Source organism: Triplophysa dalaica, chromosome 8 (genome assembly GCF_015846415.1).
Source record: "Triplophysa dalaica isolate WHDGS20190420 chromosome 8, ASM1584641v1, whole genome shotgun sequence".
In the NCBI taxonomy this organism is placed as follows: Eukaryota; Metazoa; Chordata; class Actinopteri; order Cypriniformes; family Nemacheilidae; genus Triplophysa; species Triplophysa dalaica.
The window spans coordinates 168,945-191,461 of record NC_079549.1 but is presented as its reverse complement, the minus strand read 5'-3'; the positions used below and the strand labels follow the sequence as shown (position 1 = coordinate 191,461).

The following is a 22,517-nucleotide window of genomic DNA, read 5'->3' as shown; positions in this document are numbered from 1 at the left end:
AAGGTAACACGCCGTAACACGCTGTTACACAATGTTACACAAGGTAACACGCTGTAACACACTGTAACGTGCTGTAACACACTGTAACACGCTGTAACACAAGGTAACACACTGTAACACGCTGTAACACACTGTAACACACTGTAACGCGCTGTAACGTGCTGTAACACAAGGTAACACGCTGTAACGCACTGTAACGTGCTGTAACACACTGTAACACACTGTAACACAAGGTAACACAAGGTAACACACTGTAACACGCTGTAACACACTGTAACACACGGTAACACGCTGTAACACACTCTTACACGCTGGAACACGCTGTAAGATAAGGTAACATGCTGTGACAAGCTGTAACACACGGTAACACGCTGTAACACACAGTAACAAGCTGTAACACACGGTAACAAGCTGTACCACACGGTAACACACTGTAACACACTCTGTAACACAAGGTAACACAAGGTAACACGCTGAAACACACTGTTACACAAGGTAACACGCTGTAACACGCTGTAACGCGCTCTAACGTGCTGTAACACACTCTAACACGCTGTAACACACTGTAACAGGCTGTAACACAAGGTAACACGCTGTAACACACGGTAACACACTGTAACACACTCTTACACGCTGTAACACAGGGTAACACGCCGTAACACACTGTACACAAGGTAACACGCTGTAATACACGGTAACACACTGTAACACACTCCTACACGCTGTAACACAAGGTAACATGCCGTAACACACGGTAACACACTGTAACAGATGGTAACACGCTGTAACACACTGTAACAGATGGTAACACGCTGTAACACACGGTAACACGCTGTAACATAAGGTAACACGCTGTAACACACTGTAACACACTCTTACACGCTGTAACACACTGTAACAGGCTGTAACACAAGGTAACACGCTGTAACACACCGTTACACAAGGTAACACACCGTAACGCGCTGTAACACACTGTAACGCATTGTAACACACTGTAACGCGCTGTAACACACTTTTACACGCTGTAACACACTGTAACACTCTGTAACACAGTGTAACACGCTGTAACGTGCTGTAACACGCTGTAACACAAGGTAACACGCTGTAACACACTGTTACACAAGGTAACACACTGTAACACGCTGTAACGTGCTGTAACACGCTGTAACACAAGGTAACACGCTGTAACACAGTGTACACAAGGTAACATGCTGTAACATAAGGTAACACGCTGTAACATAAGGTAACAAGCTGTAACACACTGTAACACGCTGCAACACACTGTAGCACACGGTAACACGCTGTAACACACTGTAACACACGGTAACACACTGTAACACACTCTTACACGCTGTAACACGCTGTAACACACTGTAACACAAGGTAACACACTCTTACACGCTGTAACGCGCTGTAACACACCGTAACACACGGTAACACGCTGTAACACACGGTAACACACTGTAACACACTCCTACACGCTGTAACACAAGGTAACATGCCGTAACACACTGTTACACAAGGTAACACGCCGTAACACGCTGTTACACAATGTTACACAAGGTAACACGCTGTAACACACTGTAACGTGCTGTAACACACTGTAACACGCTGTAACACAAGGTAACACACTGTAACACGCTGTAACACACTGTAACACACTATAACACACTGTAACGCGCTGTAACGTGCTGTAACACAAGGTAACACGCTGTAACGCACTGTAACGTGCTGTAACACACTGTAACACACTCCTACACGCTGTAACACAAGGTAACATGCCGTAACACACTGTTACACAAGGTAACACGCCGTAACACGCTGTTACACAATGTTACACAAGGTAACACGCTGTAACACACTGTAACGTGCTGTAACACACTGTAACACGCTGTAACACAAGGTAACACACTGTAACACGCTGTAACACACTGTAACACACTATAACACACTGTAACGCGCTGTAACGTGCTGTAACACAAGGTAACACGCTGTAACGCACTGTAACGTGCTGTAACACACTGTAACACAAGGTAACACAAGGTAACACACTGTAACACGCTGTAACACACTGTAACACACGGTAACACGCTGTAACACACTCTTACACGCTGGAACACGCTGTAAGATAAGGTAACATGCTGTGACAAGCTGTAACACACGGTAACACGCTGTAACACACAGTAACAAGCTGTAACACACGGTAACAAGCTGTACCACACGGTAACACACTGTAACACACTCTGTAACACAAGGTAACACAAGGTAACACGCTGAAACACACTGTTACACAAGGTAACACGCTGTAACACGCTGTAACGCGCTCTAACGTGCTGTAACACACTCTAACACGCTGTAACACACTGTAACAGGCTGTAACACAAGGTAACACGCTGTAACACACGGTAACACACTGTAACACACTCTTACACGCTGTAACACAGGGTAACACGCCGTAACACACTGTACACAAGGTAACACGCTGTAATACACGGTAACACACTCTTACACGCTGTAACACAGGGTAACACGCCGTAACACACTGTACACAAGGTAACACGCTGTAATACACGGTAACACACTGTAACACACTCCTACACGCTGTAACACAAGGTAACATGCCGTAACACACGGTAACAGATGGTAACACGCTGTAACACACTGTAACAGATGGTAACACGCTGTAACACACGGTAACACGCTGTAACATAAGGTAACACGCTGTAACACACTGTAACACACTCTTACACGCTGTAACACACTGTAACAGGCTGTAACACAAGGTAACACGCTGTAACACACTCTTACACGCTGGAACACGCTGTAAGATAAGGTAACATGCTGTGACAAGCTGTAACACACGGTAACACGCTGTAACACACAGTAACAAGCTGTAACACACGGTAACAAGCTGTACCACACGGTAACACACTGTAACACACTCTGTAACACAAGGTAACACAAGGTAACACGCTGAAACACACTGTTACACAAGGTAACACGCTGTAACACGCTGTAACGCGCTCTAACGTGCTGTAACACACTCTAACACGCTGTAACACACTGTAACAGGCTGTAACACAAGGTAACACGCTGTAACACACGGTAACACACTGTAACACACTCTTACACGCTGTAACACAGGGTAACACGCCGTAACACACTGTACACAAGGTAACACGCTGTAATACACGGTAACACACTGTAACACACTCCTACACGCTGTAACACAAGGTAACATGCCGTAACACACGGTAACACACTGTAACAGATGGTAACACGCTGTAACACACTGTAACAGATGGTAACACGCTGTAACACACGGTAACACGCTGTAACATAAGGTAACACGCTGTAACACACTGTAACACACTCTTACACGCTGTAACACACTGTAACAGGCTGTAACACAAGGTAACACGCTGTAACACACCGTTACACAAGGTAACACACCGTAACGCGCTGTAACACACTGTAACGCATTGTAACACACTGTAACGCGCTGTAACACACTTTTACACGCTGTAACACACTGTAACACTCTGTAACACAGTGTAACACGCTGTAACGTGCTGTAACACGCTGTAACACAAGGTAACACGCTGTAACACACTGTTACACAAGGTAACACACTGTAACACGCTGTAACGTGCTGTAACACGCTGTAACACAAGGTAACACGCTGTAACACAGTGTACACAAGGTAACATGCTGTAACATAAGGTAACACGCTGTAACATAAGGTAACAAGCTGTAACACACTGTAACACGCTGCAACACACTGTAGCACACGGTAACACGCTGTAACACACTGTAACACACGGTAACACACTGTAACACACTCTTACACGCTGTAACACGCTGTAACACACTGTAACACAAGGTAACACACTCTTACACGCTGTAACGCGCTGTAACACACCGTAACACACGGTAACACGCTGTAACACACGGTAACACACTGTAACACACTCCTACACGCTGTAACACAAGGTAACATGCCGTAACACACTGTTACACAAGGTAACACGCCGTAACACGCTGTTACACAATGTTACACAAGGTAACACGCTGTAACACACTGTAACGTGCTGTAACACACTGTAACACGCTGTAACACAAGGTAACACACTGTAACACGCTGTAACACACTGTAACACACTATAACACACTGTAACGCGCTGTAACGTGCTGTAACACAAGGTAACACGCTGTAACGCACTGTAACGTGCTGTAACACACTGTAACACACTCCTACACGCTGTAACACAAGGTAACATGCCGTAACACACTGTTACACAAGGTAACACGCCGTAACACGCTGTTACACAATGTTACACAAGGTAACACGCTGTAACACACTGTAACGTGCTGTAACACACTGTAACACGCTGTAACACAAGGTAACACACTGTAACACGCTGTAACACACTGTAACACACTATAACACACTGTAACGCGCTGTAACGTGCTGTAACACAAGGTAACACGCTGTAACGCACTGTAACGTGCTGTAACACACTGTAACACAAGGTAACACAAGGTAACACACTGTAACACGCTGTAACACACTGTAACACACGGTAACACGCTGTAACACACTCTTACACGCTGGAACACGCTGTAAGATAAGGTAACATGCTGTGACAAGCTGTAACACACGGTAACACGCTGTAACACACAGTAACAAGCTGTAACACACGGTAACAAGCTGTACCACACGGTAACACACTGTAACACACTCTGTAACACAAGGTAACACAAGGTAACACGCTGAAACACACTGTTACACAAGGTAACACGCTGTAACACGCTGTAACGCGCTCTAACGTGCTGTAACACACTCTAACACGCTGTAACACACTGTAACAGGCTGTAACACAAGGTAACACGCTGTAACACACGGTAACACACTGTAACACACTCTTACACGCTGTAACACAGGGTAACACGCCGTAACACACTGTACACAAGGTAACACGCTGTAATACACGGTAACACACTCTTACACGCTGTAACACAGGGTAACACGCCGTAACACACTGTACACAAGGTAACACGCTGTAATACACGGTAACACACTGTAACACACTCCTACACGCTGTAACACAAGGTAACATGCCGTAACACACGGTAACAGATGGTAACACGCTGTAACACACTGTAACAGATGGTAACACGCTGTAACACACGGTAACACGCTGTAACATAAGGTAACACGCTGTAACACACTGTAACACACTCTTACACGCTGTAACACACTGTAACAGGCTGTAACACAAGGTAACACGCTGTAACACACCGTTACACAAGGTAACACACCGTAACGCGCTGTAACACACTGTAACGCATTGTAACACACTGTAACGCGCTGTAACACACTTTTACACGCTGTAACACACTGTAACACTCTGTAACACAGTGTAACACTCTGGAACACAAGGTAACAGGCTGTAACACACTGTAACACTCTGTAACATAAGGTAACACGCTGTAACACTCTGTAACACAAGGTAACACGCTGTAACACACTGTAACACTCTGTAACACAAGGTAACACGCTGTTACACACTGTTACACAAGGTAACACACTGTAACACGCTGTAACACACTGTAACACTCTGTAACACAAGGTAACACGCTGTAACACACTGTTACACAAGGTAACACACTGTAACACGCTGTAACGTGCTGTAACACGCTGTAACACAAGGTAACACGCTGTAACACAGTGTACACAAGGTAACATGCTGTAACATAAGGTAACACGCTGTAACATAAGGTAACAAGCTGTAACACACTGTAACACGCTGCAACACACTGTAGCACACGGTAACACGCTGTAACACACTGTAACACACGGTAACACACTGTAACACACTCTTACACGCTGTAACACGCTGTAACACACTGTAACACAAGGTAACACACTCTTACACGCTGTAACGCGCTGTAACACACCGTAACACACGGTAACACGCTGTAACACACGGTAACACACTGTAACACACTCCTACACGCTGTAACACAAGGTAACATGCCGTAACACGCTGTTACACAATGTTACACAAGGTAACACGCTGTAACACACTGTAACGTGCTGTAACACACTGTAACACGCTGTAACACAAGGTAACACACTGTAACACGCTGTAACACACTGTAACACACTATAACACACTGTAACGCGCTGTAACGTGCTGTAACACAAGGTAACACGCTGTAACGCACTGTAACGTGCTGTAACACACTGTAACACACTGTAACACAAGGTAACACAAGGTAACACACTGTAACACGCTGTAACACACTGTAACACACGGTAACACGCTGTAACACACTCTTACACGCTGGAACACGCTGTAAGATAAGGTAACATGCTGTGACAAGCTGTAACACACGGTAACACGCTGTAACACACAGTAACAAGCTGTAACACACGGTAACAAGCTGTACCACACGGTAACACACTGTAACACACTCTGTAACACAAGGTAACACAAGGTAACACGCTGAAACACACTGTTACACAAGGTAACACGCTGTAACACGCTGTAACGCGCTCTAACGTGCTGTAACACACTCTAACACGCTGTAACACAAGGTAACACGCTGTAACACAAGGTATCACGCTGTAACACAAGGTAACACGCTGTAACACAAGGTATCACGCTGTAACACAAGGTAACACGCAGTAACACACTGTAACACGCTGTAACACAAGGTATCACGCTGTAACATGCTGTAACACAAGGTAACACAAGGTAACACAAGGTAACACACTGCATCTCACGCTTATTGCTTTAGATATACTTATTCCATATAACAGGCCAAGCAACACAGACACATTTACAGCGCCACACCGATGTTTAGGTCAGAACTTACAAATCAAGTGTTTTATAACGGATCAGAATTAAGGACCAGAACTGATTGTTTTATAATTCATCTTTTGTGAGCTGAAAGAATAACAGTACTGAGATCAACACAGCGACCAGACTCACTGACATCATAAATATATCCCAGACAAACACACACACGTTTGAGGAATGATTTATTAATTGTTATTGTCTGTGTCATCTGTGTGTTTGTAGGTGAGGAGGAGTCTGTCAGCTCCAGAGGCTCAGGGTGGACGTCATATCTGCACAGCTGGTCAGGGATCAGATAAAACACACTGACCTCACATCAGTAAAGGACATCTTCCATATGAAGGAATAGAAGTGATATTCTGTCTGTCTGTCACACTTCATCACCAGCACATCACCTCTCACTCTCTCTCTCTCTCTCTCTCTCTCTCACTGTCTCACTCTGTCTCTCTCTCTCACTGTCTCTCTCTCTGTCTCTCTATCACTCTCTCTCTCTCTCTGTCTCTCTCTCTCTCTCTGTCTCTCTCTCTCTCACTGTCTCACTCGGTCTCACTCTGTCACTGTCTCTCTCTCTCTCTCTCTCTCTCTCTCACTCTCACTGTCTCACTCTGTCACTGTCTCTCTGTCTCTCTCCCTCTGTCTCTCTCTCTCTCTCTCTCTCTCTCACTGTCTCACTCTGTCTCACTCTGTCACTGTCTCTCTCTCTCTCTGTCTCTCTCTCTCTCTGTCTCTCTCTCTCTGTCTCTCTCTCTCTGTCTCACTGTCTCTCTCTGTCTCTCTCTCACTGTCTCTCACTCACGCTCTCTCTCTCTCTCTCTCTCTCACTGTCTCACTCTATCTGTCTCACAGTCTCTCTCTCTCTGTTCCTCTCTCTCTCTTGTTTGGTTTATTCATCTGTATTTATTCTCCTTTTGTCGCAGAAGCATGAGTGTTGCTTGATGTCATATCAACTGTGAACATGTACATTTGTGTTGAAACTCTGTCATTATCAGATCGGGGCTTTTTCTCATGTGGAGGCATCAGAATGTATTTATCAGAAGTGAAAGATTTACAGTAAGTTGTTCAAATCTGCGAGTACAAACAATGTTTGATTATAGTTGTCAGCGAGGTTGAGCTGGTGTGAGTTCTTGTGAATCTGAAAGCGTGTCTTTCTCTCCTCAGTTATTCTGTTGCTTGTAAATGTTGTCTATTGGAACACTGAAAATAAATCAAACATAAAAAGTGAAATCCTGTTGTTAAGATGTGATGTTGAGAATCTTTCCATCTGTACAATAAAGAACTAGAAACCTACACCTGGACTTCATCACAAGTGAAGAGACTCTAGACAGTGTTTTATTGTGTATATATATTGTGTGTATATATATTCAGTGTTTGAAGTCCCAGTTTACACATGAAGCCGTTGTCCAGAGCAGGATCGTCGTGTATTTAATATTTCAAGATGACTCCACATGTTCAGTCATTTCTTAACCACACAGATTATTAAGTATAATGTTCATTTCAAACCTCAGACAAATTGACATTTGACACCTGTTTCTAAACAGTCACACACTTACACACACACACACACACACACAAGAAAGTAAGAAATTAATTATTTTATGTCCATCATAACACATCATAATCACAGATATGGATTACATTATAACAGGACGATGGGTCAGTTAAACTAGGACATTCAAGGAGTATCTGCAAAAAGATGTTTTACTGTTGTGCACCTGAGTTTAGATAATTTTTCCAACCATATTGTGATGCAGTTCTGAGTGAAAAAATATTGTGGGTGTGGCTTGTTTTTTCTCTGCGTTTTGATTGGATGAAAAAAAAACATTGCATTTTGAAATGGAGCTGGGAGCAGACCACGGTTCAGACTGACAGCTGAAGGGGAGGAGTTACCGGATGCTCCGCCCAAGTCTTATGTCATTTGAGATGGTGAGTCACTAGGGGGTGCAAATGCTTTTTCAGATTTTAAGTAATGATTATGAAGGCACACATTGGTAAGCTATTTACAATAAACACTGCAATATTCAATCATGTTTTATTTCACTGGGACTTTAAGACAAAATAAAGATCTTACACACTGAAGCGTTCTGTTTTTCTTATGTTAGAATGATTTATTTCTATCTAAAGACACCCCGGGTCATCTCGCATGTTGTTTCTACAGTGGCCCTAAATAGACTAAATGCTGTAGAGAGCACCCTTCATGAACACATGATCTCAAAGAAACGTAAACATTACGACATGTTATTTCTGTGTCAGCACCCGTAGTGCTTCATAAGGGAGGGCTGGAGAGAGACATAGATGCTGTCTATCACCAATAGATGCTGCTCAATTTCATACACTGGACCTTTAAGCCCTGTCTGGGCTACCATCTCAAAATTAATTCTGGACCTCAGGACTGTGTGTGAGTTGTGCTGTGGTGTGTTGTGTCATGAATGTTGAGGGTGATGGATGATAAATGTGGATCACGTGTGTCTGCATGCCTGGAGAAACACATGGACACAGGGTGGAGTCTTCTTTACCCAAACTTAGCCCAGACACACAGAGGTCAAACACCAAATTAGGACATGTGATGATGGGGTGTATTTATAGAGACCTCACGGGGGGCTGAAGAAAGTTTTCATTTCTGTGAGAGTGAAACACACACACACGTGAGAAATAGACTTGATCTGCATGTGTGTGTGTCTGAATGAAGATTAGAGAAATAAATGAATTGTGTTGTGAATATTGTGTCAAATGAGCTGGAGATGAAGTGAACTGTGCTGGTGAGTAACAGACAGATGACAGGAGGTGTGTGTGTGTGTGAGTCTATTATTGTCTCTCAGTCACCCAGAAGGTCTGTCACGGTCGCAGCTTTCACATGTTCTTCAGTGGATTGAGGGATTTGGTGTGAAGTCATATCCTGATGGAGATTCAAACACCTTCAGTGTCTGAGGACGCTGATCTGGGTCCAGTCAATGGGATTTCTGGAGAATCTGAGATGCCACAGAGAAGACGGAGTGACGTTAAAGTCTACAAGGAGTTCTGTGACTTCTATGTGCGCCAGTGAGTCTTTCTATGTCCACTACACACACAAACCAACTTTCTGTTGTGCTTCTGATCAATATTCATGGAAATGTTCGGACATGTTTGAGTTATGATCTGCAGCGTGTTGTCTCGTGTGATTCTTCATTCACAATCTTATGTGTTTTTATAAAGTATGTGAGATGTGTCTGCTGCTGCTTATTACAGACCTTAACCCATCAATTTCTGAAGTAGACATGAGCGTTGACATTTGTGACTCTGGACAACAAAACCAGTCATAAGTAGCAGAGGAACATTTTTAGAAATCGCCAAATATTCATTGTAAGGGTACAAATGACCGACTTTTCTTTTTGCCAAAAATCATTAGGATATAAAGTAAAGATCATATGAAGACACTTTATACATTTCCTACTGTAAATATATTCAAACTTTCTTTGTGTGAGTGGATGTCCTGCTAGAGTGCCTCAGATTAATAACTTCAAAGACCATTTCTCAATGTTTTCACCCTCAGATTCCATCTTTGTAAACAGTTGTTGTTCCTCCAGATAAGGTAATGTCCAAACAAACAAAATTGACTGGCTTTGTCGTCCAGGGTCACATTTACACATCAAACACATCTGTACAATCCCACACAGCATAAAGCCGACCGACTCTGAAATAAAGCAGAAGAATTCTTTCATCATTCAATATTCTTCTCTGTTCTTCTTCTCTGTACTCGGTCTGTAACCAGTGCACCAAGCCATGAACTTTCATTAATATAAACCCAATAACAAACATCATGTGCTGTCACACAAATCTCAAATATGTGTAAATAGCTGCTGAAATATAAATGTCTACATCTGTTAGTCTGCAGAGAGACGAGGGGAAAATCACCCGCTTGTGATGAATCTAGTAACCATATCTACACAACAACAGACTGAACTGCTGTCTTCTGACGGGAATGTTGTGTATATAACACATGAAACAGTGATGTCACAGACTTTACTGACACTGAGATCAGTTGCTCCAAAGTTATTATTAATCACGCCCTTGTCCTGGTAAAGTGTGTTGAGTTCAGGACATCATCATAAGTTTGTATCCGGTCACCCATCAATCAAACACTCCCAACCAGACGCTTCACAACAACGTTACAGCAAGGTTGCTTGAGACACACTTCTGTTGTGCTGTTTGTAACAACAGTCGTCAGATAAACTCAGAACCACAATAATAAAATCGTAAGTTCTGGTCCTTGCTTCTGATTGGTTGAGCCGCGATCCGCTTCACGTCATGACTTAAAACACCGGCCCCTTAGTTGTTATCAAGTCCACTGCTTTGCGGGTCTTATTGACTATTTTAATATTATTTTATATTCGTTCAATGGGTGAATACACACATTTATAGTGTAATGCAGTTTAAGTCGCTTTGGATCAATAAACGTATCTGTAAATATTATAAATGACTTCAATCAGATTAACTCACAGTCTCAACACCTTGACCCCTGAAAAATCTCTCAATAACTTACATCTTTATGCCCAAAATGCGTAGAAACACCTGAAGTTTGTGTTTAATCCTCAACTAAACACAAAATGTTGTGGGAAATGTCCGTCAGTCAATGTTTTTGTCATTATTTATTCAATAGCTGTTATTAGTTCAGGTTAGTTCACCAACAAATGAAAATTCTTTCATGAGTTACTCATCCTGAAGTTGCTCCAAACCTGCACAAACACAGAGAAAGATATTTGGAAGAATGTTAGCAACTGAGATTTCTGGGACATCATTGACTGCCATAGTAGGAAGAATTCAATAAATTCAATTGTTTGTTTTCCAAACTCTTCAAAATAATATCTCATTATGTGTTTAACAGAACAAAAAAATCTATCTTTTTTCCTATTATGGTAGTGGATGATGAAATCAGAACTGAAAATGGCTGACATTCTTCCAAATATCTTTCTCTGTGTTCATCAGAACAAAGACATTTAAACAGGTGTGAAACAACCTGAGGGAGAGGAAACGATGACAGAATTTTCAGTTTTTATGTATTTTTACTGACATCTGAAGATATTTTTTTTGATTCAAATTCAACAGTGTTACAGGCTGAGGTCTCAAATGAGTGATAATGTTGCTCTTTCTTCATCTGAAGGTCCAACAAATGAAGAACTCCCTCACCACTCAAACAACATTTTCCTAAAAGCAAAACATCCTGTTTTAGATGTTTAGATCTTCCGCATAAAGTAGCTTTTGTAAAAATAAAGCAGACATGATTGTGACACGGCAGCTACCTGATTTCAGTGACATGAGATAAACCTGTGAAATCATAAACAATTGAATAATGAAGAGCAGACCTCTGGCCTCAGCAAGTGTTCTTGTATCTCTAGGGTCAGACGAACACTAAACCTGTTTACTAGTTTACTATATCTTGTTTATTTCTGATAAACGATCAAACCCATTCTTCTTCCTGTATGTCATGGGTTGTTTTGTGGCAGAAGATTTTATCCAAAGCGACTCCTATTGCATTACACTATTCATTTCCTTGGAAGTCTGTGCAATCCCTGGGATCTGACCCATGACCCAACAGCACGCTCTAACCCAATGAGCGACAGGAAAGCCGATGACTGATGACTAATGAGTAATGATTGACACCTTGTCTCCTCAGCAACATGGCAAACGCATTGGCCAATGCCATCTGTGAGTGCTGCAAGAGCGGCTTCAGTCACACGGAGAAGATGGTGAACAGTAACGGCGAGCTGTATCACCAACAGTGCTTCACATGTGCACAGTGTTTCCAACAGTTTGTGGACGGACTCTTTTATGAGGTAACAAGCACAAAGCTGAACGGTCACGGATCTCTTCGCACATGAGCAATAGACTTCACATCTGTTAGTTCTGTCACGTGCATTAAAAGCTTTAAGAAGATCAAAACTCCGTTCAGACTCTTGAGTTTGTGAGCGCACACAGGGTTCAAAGTAAAGCGTGTCTACAGTCATGTGAGGAGTCTTCATTCATGTCTGTTCTGTTACAGTCGTTTTGAAAAAGCTTCCGCATTAAAAGTGAGACTTGAGGCAAACATTCAGATTGTCCATCTGTAACAGAGTCAAGCCAGTGAAGTGCTGAGCAAGTATGTAAACCTCACTCCTCTGCCTCAAGGACTCTCTAGCGACAGATGCTAGAGACTGCGGTCTTTAGCCTCCTCGCTAGAGCGCCCGACTCCGTTGCGAAGCCCGCCTGGAGCAGGTGTGGTTCGTTCCGTCACACATCTACACATAGAGGCGTAACCACAGCATGACGTCATTCATTCTTCACAGCTTCACTCTCCTCTCACTCTCGCTTTCTTTTCTCTGCAGTTTGAAGGCAGAAAATACTGTGAACATGATTTCCACATGCTGTTTGCTCCATGCTGTCAGCAGTGCGGTGAGTGAAGCTCTTCTTCAGATTAAAACAGAGACCTCTGATAAATGCGTTTACGATATTGTTGGGATATAGATGTGTAAATATGGTCTTGTGACACATGTTCTCAGGCGAGTTCATCATCGGTCGAGTGATAAAGGCATTGAACAACAGCTGGCACCCGCAGTGTTTCTGCTGTGATGTCTGTGGGACGGTCCTCGCTGATGTGGGCTTTGTGAAGAACGTCAGCAGGTCAACACCACTCACAGCAGCACTCAAACAACACTTGAACATTCGACATTTTCATTCCAACCCATTTACATGTTTGACAGACATCTGTGTCGAGCGTGTCATAATGGTGAGAAAGGTCATGGTGTGGGAAAATACATGTGTCAGAAGTGTCACGGCCTTATTGAAGAGCTTCCTCTGATTTATAAGAATGACCCGTATCATCCTGACCACTTCAACTGTCACAACTGTGGGTGAGTGTTCAACATCTCATTCAAATGACTCCAAAACAATCCTTCAATTTACCCTAAAAATACACAAAACAATGCGAGTCAAAGTCAGGTCACTCAAACAAAAACATTTATCTTCATGAAGATTACTTGAGGATTCAAAAACATCAAAATATGAATGCTTTTCTCACACAAAGACATTTCTCTAGTCTTTGGATTCATTTCATGAAGGATGTTTGTGCTTTTTAAATCCGATGGCAAAGAAATCAAATCAAACACACCCAACATAACATAAGGGTGTGGAAGTGTGAAAGCCTTTTCATATAAAATGTATCACATAAATATACAAATCTGCAACCTGTAAATCAGTCAGTGGTCCTCATGAGGAGAACTGCTTATAAATGAAAATAAATCATGTTTATTAGAAAATGTAAAAATTCAGAAAGCTAAGTCAACAGTATAAACATCATTATGTCCAACAATGTATAAAAACCTGACTGTGTGCATGTCTATGTGTGTGCAGTAAAGAGCTGAGCGCTGATGCGAGGGAACTCAAGGGCGAGCTCTATTGTCTGCCGTGTCATGATAAATTGGGCGTGCCGATCTGTGGCGCCTGCAGGAGACCCATCGAGGGTCGGGTGGTGAACGCTATGGGCAAACAATGGCATGTTGAGGTACAGCTTCTCACTGAACTGGAATCATTACCCATTTAATATGTTGTTTATTCATCCTGTAGTAGAGTAGGCGGTGCGAGACCGTGGTTCGAGTCCGGTGAGTAATTGTGAATTAGTGCCAGCTGTGCGCACACCGGCCTCGAATCACGTAGGAGATGGGAGCATATAAAAGGAACGAGCGACCGGACCGTCGAAGAGAGAGGACCGGGCCCGAACTTGTGTTATGTTTGTATTTATATTTATGTTCATGTTTTGTTCGCCGGCGGTCGTCCGTGAGGGGCCGCCGGCTCTTAAATTACTTTATTAAATGTTTAAATGTTTGCCGGTTTCCGCCTCCTTCCTTCCCTTTTATGGAGATTTGTTACACATCCATAACTACAGCTAGCAAGTATGGAAGCAAATAAGAGACATAATGTTTTGAAATTTAACAGCCTATGAATACTTGATTTTGAATTATTTTACTTTGGAAACCATGTATCTGAATTTATTTGTTTCGAATTTACCTCTATGAAATTTAAATATGAAAATTCTTGATTTCAAATTTAAAAACCTGAATTTAATGCTCACAAATTCAGATACAAAAAAAAATCAACTTACAGAATTTCAGATAAAATACATTCAGATTGATCAAATTTGATTGCTCTTATTCAGATCTCAAATTTCAAGTTAATACTTTTCAAAGAAAACATGTCTAATTCGACTGCTCAAATTCAGATCAAAAAATTCAAGTTAAATATTCACATGGTAACATCCGGGCTACCCAGGATAGGAAAAACAGTTGAGCCCAGAGCCCGTCTGCAATTGAACCGAATCATTGAACCGAACCAATGAACCGAATCATTGAACCGAACCAATGAACCGAATCATTGAACCGAACCAATGAACCGAATCATTGAACCGAACCAATGAACCGAATCATTGAACCGAACCAATGAACTGAACCAATGAACCGAACCGACGTCGGTCGAAAAATAATAATAATAATAGTTCCAAAAAATAATTAGCAACAACATACTTTTGTTCTATAGAGTCTGATTGTACATAAACAGCAAACTTACCAGAGCGCCTTCGTTTTCCCTAGAAGTCATCTTCTTAACAGGTTTAATATCCGTGCCTTGGCCTCTTCTTGGATCATGACAGACAGTCAGGTTGTCGTGCTCTGATAGGCCGCCCGACGTCGGTTCATTGGTTCTGTTCAATGGTTCGGTTCAATGGTTCGGTTCAATGGTTCGGTTCAATGGTTCGGTTCAATGGTTCGGTTCAATTACAGACGGACTCTGGGCTCAACTGTTTTTCCTATCCTGGGTAGCCCGGATGTTACCATGTGAATATTTAACTTGAATTTTTCGATCTGAATTTGAGCAGTCGAATTAGACATATGTTTTCTTTGAAAAGTATTAACTTGAAATTTGAGATCTGAATAAGAGCAATCAAATTTGATCAATCTGAATGTATTTTATCTGAAATTCTGTAAGTTGATTTTTTTTTGTATCTGAATTTGTGAGCATTAAATTCAGGTTTTTAAATTGGAAATCAAGAATTTTCATATTTAAATTTCATAGAGGTAAATTCGAAACAAATAAATTCAGATACATGGTTTCCAAAGTAAAATAATTCAAAATCAAGTATTCATAAGCTGTTAAATTTCAAAACATTATGTCTCTTATCTGCTTCCATAAGACTTATTGTTGTTTTACGGTTGATTTATTCTTGTTTGCTATCCTATAAGATTTCCTTCTTGTGTGCATGTGTTTGCAGCATTTTGTGTGTGTTAAATGTGAGAAACCATTTCTCGGTCATCAACATTATGAACGCAGGGGGCTGGCGTACTGTGAGAGTCACTACAACAAGGTACCTGTTTATTTCACACTTTATGTGTTGCTAAATAACTTCAAAATCACACAGATTCAGGCTTGACCTTCGAATCTTCTTACAGGTGATAAAAGTAAAACTGAAGGAAAATTTGAAAAGTATTTTGTTCCACTTTTCTACTTTGATTAAGTTAGTGTTTCGGATTGTGTTCTTCACATCAGATCAAAACTGCTTCCAACAATCCTGTTTATTGGTCTCACAAACACACACTGCCATGGACACATGTTGCCGCCGTTCCCTAAGAAAAGTAGCAAATGATCTCAGAAATAGTAATGGATTGAATCATCTTTAAACTTACCACGATGACTTTGATCTTGATGTCAGATTCTTTCTCTTGTAGCTCTTTGGAGACGTTTGTTGCCGCTGCAATCGGGTCATTGAGGGTCAAGGTGAGACCGTTTGTTTTTACTCTTTAATAGCAGAGTTCAGATTAAACACACACACTTTATACTGTACAAACTGTATATCATATTCTCTACCCCTAAACCTCACAATCACACAACACTTTCTGCTCTTTTTGATTTTCCAAAAAGTTGATTCTGTAGGATTTATAAGCTTGTTTCCTCATGGGGAACAAACAATGTCCCCACACGGACGAGGGTTTTGCATATTGGGAAATCTAATCAGACTGTTGTTCATCGGCGATGAAGCTGAAGACTTCAACTCATTCTGTGAAGCGTTATTTCAAGATATTCCTGCGTAGATGTTTTGTGAGCTCAAGTGGCCTTTAAATGATTCAATGAAATGTTCGTTAAAAAACATTGAAACCAAGATTTTGAAAGGACTGCAATCTTTAGTTTGATTTCCAACCTGTCTAGTTAAAGGGGTCATTTAGATAACAAACATTATTGTGTGTTTGCTGTAATACAGTGTGTTTATAACACATTAGTTTTCACATACTGTGTCCCGCCGTTTTGAAACACCTCCATTTTGAACCAAGCTGTTTGAATGGAGATCGCCATCTTTTAAGGATTAACTGCGCGGCTCTGATGATCAGAAGATAAAAAAGCTTTCTTGTGTTTCAGTTGTGTCTGCGTTGAACAAGGCCTGGTGTGTCAACTGCTTCTCATGTTCCACATGCAACTCCAAACTGACTCTCAAGTGAGTTCTTCATGAAAGCTGAACGTTAGCTCAAGTACATGTAGGCTAAAGATAAATACACATAGTGAATGTGATTATTCACGATGTTGTCTTTGTTTCTCAGGGATAAGTTTGTTGAGATGGACCTGAAGCCGGTGTGTAAACGCTGTTATGAGCGAGTGCCCGAGGAGATGAAGAGACGCTTGGCCAAGCGTGAACGAGACTCAAAGGACAAGAGAAAGAAAATCCCCATCTGTTTGTAACACTCGCTCTGTCTCAACACTTTCACTCCTCTGTTAACAGTCCTCTTCACATTTGTTTCGCTCGTGTGTTCTGTTGTTTTTTAATAGCAACACTCCAGATATTGTTTTCATGAACAGAGCTTTTGCTCAGTAAAATGTGCCGTGTTTGGGTTGTGTACAGTGTCAGTCTGTTAGAACAGTCATGTGTAACATATGTAGATGGTGATTTATGTTTCCGACGGTGGGTGCTCAAATCTCCACAAGCCCTTCATCTTCACCTCTTTCTTTCTCTAGAGCTATAGACCTGTGTTTGTATTCAACCCTGAAACAGAATCCACAGTAAAACACTCACATTACAGCTAAACCCATAGAAACACTGACTGACTAACTGAATAAAGCACTGGTTCTGGAATCATCTCCCTTATCGGGTTCAGATGGTGACGAGAAGCATTTTATTTCAATCATCAGACTAAACATTCATGCTGCAGTACAGCAGTACAGTATGAGGAGATCTATATATATATATATATATATATACATAGGCACTCTCTAAGCACCACATACTGTATACATTACTCAAATAAAGAATTAAGAAAGAATTCGCTGAATTAAGACAACTTATTGTTTTCAAAATGCATGACACATTGATCGATAAATCTGCAGCATTTATCATTCAAAGTGACAACAGCCATAAATCCATATAATAAATGTCAACTGAGTCATAATTTAGTAGAAGAAGAATTTCTGATAAGCACGAGCGCTGTCACTCCTGTGCATGACCTCGTGTTCATCTTTCATATCCACAATATGTTTGAAATTAATATATAGAAACACTGAAGCGTCTGAAAAACGACAAAGCGCTTCTAGGTACACTTTAAAGCGCACTTATCATGAATGACACATTTCTCTGAGCTACAATATCTTCATGATTGTGTTCTGAAGTACGCTGTCAATGTGCAGAAGTGCTTTCATTCCGCTGCAGGTAAACAACTAGTTAACAGTGTGAGAGCTGCAACTAGTTAACAGTGTGAGAGCTGCAACTAGTTAACAGTGTGAGAGCTGCAACTAGTTAACAGTGTGAGAGCTGCAACTAGTTAACAGTGTGAGAGCTGCAACTAGTTAACAGTGTGAGAGCTGCAACTAGTTAACAGTGTGAGAGCTGCAACTAGTAAACAGTGTGAGAGCTGCAACTAGTTAACAGTGTGAGAGCTGCAACTAGTTAACAGTGTGAGAGCTGCAACTAGTTAACAGTGTGAGAGCTGCAACTAGTTAACAGTGTGAGAGCTGCAACTAGTTAACAGTGTGAGAGCTGCAACTAGTAAACAGTGTGAGAGCTGTGTGAGAGCTGCAACTAGTTAACAGTGTGAGAGCTGCAACTAGTTAACAGTGTGAGAGCTGCAACTAGTTAACAGTGTGAGAGCTGCAACTAGTAAACAGTGTGAGAGCTGCAACTAGTTAACAGTGTGAGAGCTGCAACTAGTTAACAGTGTGAGAGCTGCAACTAGTAAACAGTGTGAGAGCTGCAACTAGTAAACAGTGTGAGAGCTGCAACTAGTAAACAGTGTGAGAGCTGCAACTACTTAACAGTGTGAGAGCTGCAACTAGTTAACAGTGTGAGAGCTGCAACTAGTAAACAGTGTGAGAGCTGCAACTAGTTAACAGTGTGAGAGCTGCAACTAGTAAACAGTGTGAGAGCTGCAACTAGTAAACAGTGTGAGAGCTGCAACTAGTAAACAGTGTGAGAGCTGCAACTAGTTAACAGTGTGAGAGCTGCAACTAGTAAACAGTGTGAGAGCTGCAACTAGTTAACAGTGTGAGAGCTGCAACTAGTAAACAGTGTGAGAGCTGCAACTAGTTAACAGTGTGAGAGCTGCAACTAGTTAACAGTGTGAGAGCTGCAACTAGTTAACAGTGTGAGAGCTGCAACTAGTTAACAGTGTGAGAGCTGCAACTAGTTAACAGTGTGAGAGCTGCAACTAGTAAACAGTGTGAGAGCTGCAACTAGTTAACAGTGTGAGAGCTGCAACTAGTTAACAGTGTGAGAGCTGCAACTACTTAACAGTGTGAGAGCTGCAACTAGTTAACAGTGTGAGAGCTGCAACTAGTTAACAGTGTGAGAGCTGCAACTACTTAACAGTGTGAGAGCTGCAACTAGTTAACAGTGTGAGAGCTGCAACTAGTTAACAGTGTGAGAGCTGCAACTAGTTAACAGTGTGAGAGCTGCAACTAGTAAACAGTGTGAGAGCTGCAACTAGTAAACAGTGTGAGAGCTGCAACTAGTAAACAGTGTGAGAGCTGCAACTACTTAACAGTGTGAGAGCTGCAACTAGTTAACAGTGTGAGAGCTGCAACTAGTAAACAGTGTGAGAGCTGCAACTAGTAAACAGTGTGAGAGCTGCAACTAGTTAACAGTGTGATAGGGGTGAACGTTGACAAACTCTTTACAGTGGATGTGTTAAGGTCTTGTGTCGCTCCCGCGTCATATTATGTAAACTGCATTTATAACAAAGAATGGCAAAGATGGAGATGTCATGTTAACACACACACACTTTTATCTTCTGCTCGTGACCTTCACGTCACTCTGTTCCGCTGTGAACTGAAGAATGCGCGAAATAACGCAGCCTGCCGACGTTTTCATAATAAGAGCTCTAAAGCGATCTCGAATTCTCTTCAGATTAAATAAATACTCTCAAATACTTTTTTAGGGGGCTCAGCTAATACTTTAGAGTTTCTAAAGCCAAGTGGCATAGCGACGCCTCTGAAATACAGCCATGTTAACAACCTCTTGTTTAAACAGGTCTTTTATTTTTGTGACTGTGACAAAGAAGCGCATGGAACAGACGAAATGAAAATAAAAAGTGTAATTCAACATCTCAGATCAGATCAGTAATGTTCGTGGGCATTTCATGGATCTGTGTGGAGAGAAGTGCGCTACTGCTCGAGCTCAATATCTCACAGGACATGGATGTCATTCTTCACAAAGTTGATGCCATAACGCCCCGATCGACCAACCCTGTGAATGTACAGATCTCTGTTGTTGGGCAGATCATTGATGATAATAGAAAGCTGAGGAACATCCGCACCTGTGGCCCAAACATCTGTGTAACTTATACAGGTCAGTCATGAGGCGTGTTCACATAACGAAGCGCAGGTAATACCCAATGTACTCTTTGACAAAGGCCTACATATCGATTGGGATAATAAGTCATTGATTAGACTATACAATTATAAAGCCACGCTGTAAACAGTCAACAAATATTAAGCTTAGAATCTAGAGATAAGTAACACAGTTCATTTAGCGGTTCAGCTGTGTTATATATATGTGTTATTATATTCCAGCTTGCACAAGTAAACCTCTACAGATGATCCAGAATGCTGCGGCAAGAGTTATCTTTAATGAACCAAAGAGAGCACACATCACTCCTCTATTCATTAAGCTACATTGGCTTCCCGTAGTCGCTCGCATCAAATTCAAGACTCTGCTCCTGGCCTACAAGACCACTACTGGTTCGGCACCACCTTATCTTAAATCGTTAATGCAGAGATATGTACCCGCCAGATCCTTACGCTCTGCAAACGAACGAGGTCTTGTGGTGCCATCCCATAAAGGTAAAAAATCTCTCTCGCGCACCTTCTCCGGATCTGTTCCACCTATGTGGAATGATCTGCCCACTGCTACAAGATCTGCAGATTCTGTAGCCATCTTTAAGAAACACCTGAAAACACATCTCTTCCGCCAACATCTGACTGATCTGTTCTGACTCTTTTCTTCTCTACTCTTAAAAAAAAAAAAAGTATGAATGGTTCCGTATACTGTGTTAGGTTATATGAGACTAGTCTTCTTTTTGATTGCACTTATGCTTTTGTTGTACTTATGCTGTCCTAATTGCTTCCATTATCTACCCCACTTGTAAGTCGCTTTGGATAAAAGCGTCTGCTAAATGACTAAATGTTATAATTCATGAGCTCTTGAATAAATGACGTTTGTGGAAACAGTGACACCTGCTGGCCGGATCAGGGACCGTTTAACTGCGCGACACAACTACCTGCGTCGTAATAATTTACATTTTTATTTGTAAAGTGCAACGTTTTCAGTAACGCTCGCAACTGATTCAGGGGACATATGACGGGGACAAGTCAACAGAGGACCAGCAATTCTGTTCTGATCTTCACAGAAGAGTCATTTTATGAGATATTCAGAAGATGATCAGCCTTCGACGACTTTTATCGGTTCTGCTTTTGTCACTTTTAACTAGTTTAGGCCACAGACGTCAACAGAAGTTTTGATTTATGACATACTTACAAATCTATCAAGAATTTAGGATATGTAGACAGACCTGTCCTAAAGTTTGCTTGTGTAACTGCTGATGTGTGAGTAACAGCCGAAAGGAAGATTTAAAAAGCGCATGAACATAAAAGGTAGAAACCCGTAGAACATACAAAAACATGTTGGCATAGAAACAACAGATTACAATAGTAGAAAATTGATGTTCTTATTGTAATGAGTAGGATGTATTGATATTATTTATTTTGACCACTAGGCATCAGTAATGGTTTTGTATAAAGTGAGTGCAGTTGACAAGAAGACACAGAGTAATGTGTAGAAGCCTGTGGCACGTGGAATAAATATGCCAGCAACAGCAATACTATAATAATTCTCTGTTTCTTTAAAGATAATTAAATATCGCACTAACCACAACATCTGCTTTAAATCATTTCTTGTTTAAAAATGACATCTTCAAACAGGATTCTGTTTATAACGTGATGAGTGTGTAACAGAAAATAAATGAACTGTAGTCAAAACATACACAGATAAAAACACGAATATCTGAACTTGTTAACGTTTATAAATGCATGTTTCACTCCGGTCCAGTGGGTGGCGCTATGACAGCTGAAGAAGTTATCCCGCCATTCTGTCAAGCTAGTTCGAGAAGCTGTTCAAGCTAG

The 22,517-nt window shown here is 41.5% G+C and overlaps 2 protein-coding genes across 3 annotated transcripts in view; both read left to right on the top strand.

Annotated features, from left to right (window-relative positions):
• LOC130427360 (GRIP and coiled-coil domain-containing protein 2) overlaps positions 1-8,153 on the top strand; it is a 32,348-nt gene extending 24,195 nt beyond the window's left edge. For both annotated transcript variants that reach the window (XM_056754788.1, XM_056754787.1), the window contains exon 23: positions 7,092-8,153. In XM_056754788.1, the coding sequence (XP_056610766.1) occupies positions 7,092-7,165 (74 nt within the window). In that variant the 3' untranslated portion in view covers positions 7,166-8,153. The remainder of the gene's footprint in view (positions 1-7,091) is intronic.
• Positions 8,154-9,491: 1,338 nt separating this feature from the next.
• On the top strand, positions 9,492-17,739 carry lims2 (LIM and senescent cell antigen-like domains 2). The gene is made up of 11 exons (XM_056755857.1): positions 9,492-9,622; positions 9,711-9,902; positions 12,514-12,673; positions 13,202-13,268; positions 13,376-13,496; positions 13,577-13,726; positions 14,226-14,376; positions 16,135-16,227; positions 16,589-16,637; positions 17,274-17,349; positions 17,453-17,739. Exons 2-11 carry the CDS (start codon positions 9,763-9,765, stop codon positions 17,589-17,591), a joined length of 1,146 nt encoding a protein of 381 aa, XP_056611835.1. The 5' UTR covers positions 9,492-9,622; positions 9,711-9,762; the 3' UTR covers positions 17,592-17,739.
• The last annotated feature ends 4,778 nt before the right edge of the window (positions 17,740-22,517 follow it).

What these genes read in the sequence shown, in the direction of transcription:
- lims2 (XM_056755857.1), top strand. Translation starts at nt 9,763, where the DNA reads ATGGAGATTCAAACACCTTCAGTGTCTGAGGACGCTGATCTGGGTCCA. An exon ending in TTTGTGAAGAACGTCAGCAG is followed by an intron (nt 13,497 to 13,576) that starts GTCAACACCACT and finishes CATGTTTGACAG; the next exon opens with ACATCTGTGTCGAGCGTGTC. An exon ending in AACTCCAAACTGACTCTCAA is followed by an intron (nt 17,350 to 17,452) that starts GTGAGTTCTTCA and finishes TTTGTTTCTCAG; the next exon opens with GGATAAGTTTGTTGAGATGG.